This window comes from Puntigrus tetrazona, chromosome 2 (assembly GCF_018831695.1).
Source record: "Puntigrus tetrazona isolate hp1 chromosome 2, ASM1883169v1, whole genome shotgun sequence".
Lineage (NCBI taxonomy): Eukaryota > Metazoa > Chordata > Actinopteri > Cypriniformes > Cyprinidae > Puntigrus > Puntigrus tetrazona.
In genome coordinates, this window is record NC_056700.1 from 448,488 (window position 1) to 450,561 (window position 2,074).

The 2,074-nt window shown below is 31.9% G+C and overlaps 1 protein-coding gene across 1 annotated transcript in view; it reads left to right on the top strand.

Moving 5' to 3' along the window:
- Positions 1–2,074, top strand: part of LOC122360757 (mitoguardin 1-like) — a 10,496-nt gene that overhangs the window by 1,238 nt on the left and 7,184 nt on the right. The window contains exons 3-5 of the mRNA XM_043261606.1: positions 104–311; positions 1,183–1,298; positions 1,423–1,581. Coding sequence (XP_043117541.1) covers positions 104–311; positions 1,183–1,298; positions 1,423–1,581 — 483 coding nt within the window. The remainder of the gene's footprint in view (positions 1–103; positions 312–1,182; positions 1,299–1,422; positions 1,582–2,074) is intronic.

The window sequence follows — 2,074 nt, forward strand, 5'->3', positions numbered from 1 at the left end:
AAAATAAATTAATTAAAAATGCAAAGTGAAATCAGCTAATAAATGTTTCTGGTTTTCTTTTCACTTTTTCCTCTATTTTCTTGTTCCTCATCTGTGTTTTCAGTCTATCTTCTCTCAGCTGAAGTTGAGCCCTAGTCTAAAGAAGGTGCTGTTCGCCACGGCTCTGGGCAGCGTCGCTCTGGCTCTGACCGCTCATCAGTTAAAGAGACGGGGCAGAAAGAGGAAACAGGCAGTCAGTAAAGAAGCACAGAAACCTGTGGGCATCCCAGAACAGCTGCTCCGAACCAGTCGGCCGGCCTCACTCAAGAGAGGTCAGAGATCCACTTCAATTCATTACTATATATATGTGTATATGTGTATGTTTGTATATGTATATGTATATATATGTGTATGTATATATATGTGTATGTATATATGTATGTATATGCATATATATGTGTATATATGTATATTCAGTATTGTATATTCAGTGCTTTGATGCAACCTGTGTTGTTAAAAGCGCTATATAAATAAAAATGATTGAAAAATGATTGATATATATGTATGTATATATGTGTATGTATATGTATGTATATGTATATATGTATATGTATAATTTATGTCCATAAAGTTATATTTTAAGATTAAATATTACAAGTAAAAAATTCTAATTTCAGAAACATAAAGTGGTACAAAATAATAATGTTAGTCAAGGTTTCTCGAAACAGTTGTAAATTAGTTTTTGTGATCATTATGATGAAATGATTCATGCAACTTTAAGTGAATTTGAGAGTAATTAATTTTGTAAACTAATAGAATTTTTTTTAAAGATTGTAATGCATAATCTCATAATATAATATAAATTTATAAATATAAAGCTATAAAAAAATTATAGTTTTAGTTAAGGCTTCTTGCAACAAAAACGAAAAAAAATAAATTAGTTTTTGTGAACATTTTTATGAAATTAATAAGCATATTTTAGAGTTTTGTAATTAAATTGTTTGTCCATAATATTATAGTGCTGTAAACTATTGCAATATTAAAATAATATTTTATAAATGTGAAATAAACGTCTATGCATTTAATATCTATTTAAAGAGATATTAATTTTACATGACTTTTTTGAAAATCTGTCTATAATTGTTATGATTGATCAACTTTTATTATTTATTTATCTATCTATTTTTGGGTTTGTGTGTCCAGGTCTGGTTCCAGGGCGTCAGATGATCAGTCCCAGCACCCGTAGTAATGACACTCTGAGCGGCGTTTCGTCTCTCGCACAGAGCAAACACTCGAGCTCTTCACACAGTATCGCCTCTGTGCGTCAGTCACACACACACACACACACACACACACACACACACACACGCTTTTATGTCAACAAACACCTATGAAAGGGCCTAACCAGACATTTTTAACCGTTGTGTTTTGGATCTGCCTCAGATGCGAGTTCCCTCCTCTCCCAACCAATCAGTGAACACCGGGACGCCGTGGGAGGCGGAGCCAGTGGCAGAGGAGCCTGGAGTTGGAGAGGATGCCAATGCTGAGAACCTCTATCTCATGGGTAATGTAGTTTATTATAGTGATCTGTTGTGTGTGTGTGTGTGTGTGTGTGTGTTTGTGTGTGTGTGTGTGAGTGTGTGTGTGTGTGTTACACTATCAGTCAAAGGTTTGGGGTACTAAAAAATGTTATTTTTATTCAGCAAGAATGCATTAAATTCATCAAAAGTGAACATTAAAGACAATAATTATAATGTTTGGTTTTTTTAACTTGCATAAATGCTGTTCTTTTGAACTTTGGTTTTCAAAAAATTTGTTTTTTTTTTAACATTGCTGATAATCATAAGAAGGATTTCTGAGGGATCGTGTGACACTAAAGACTGGGTTAATGATGCTGAAAATGAAGCTTTGATCATTAAAGGAATACATTTAATTGTTACAATAAAGTTTTTTTTGTTTTGTTTTTTTTCATTGAATGAAGCCTTGGTGAAAAATTATAAATAAAAATGTATGTATAATATAAATGTATGTATAATGTAAATATAAATGTAAAAGTAATTTGTAAATGCATAAATACATACTGTTCTAATTTCAG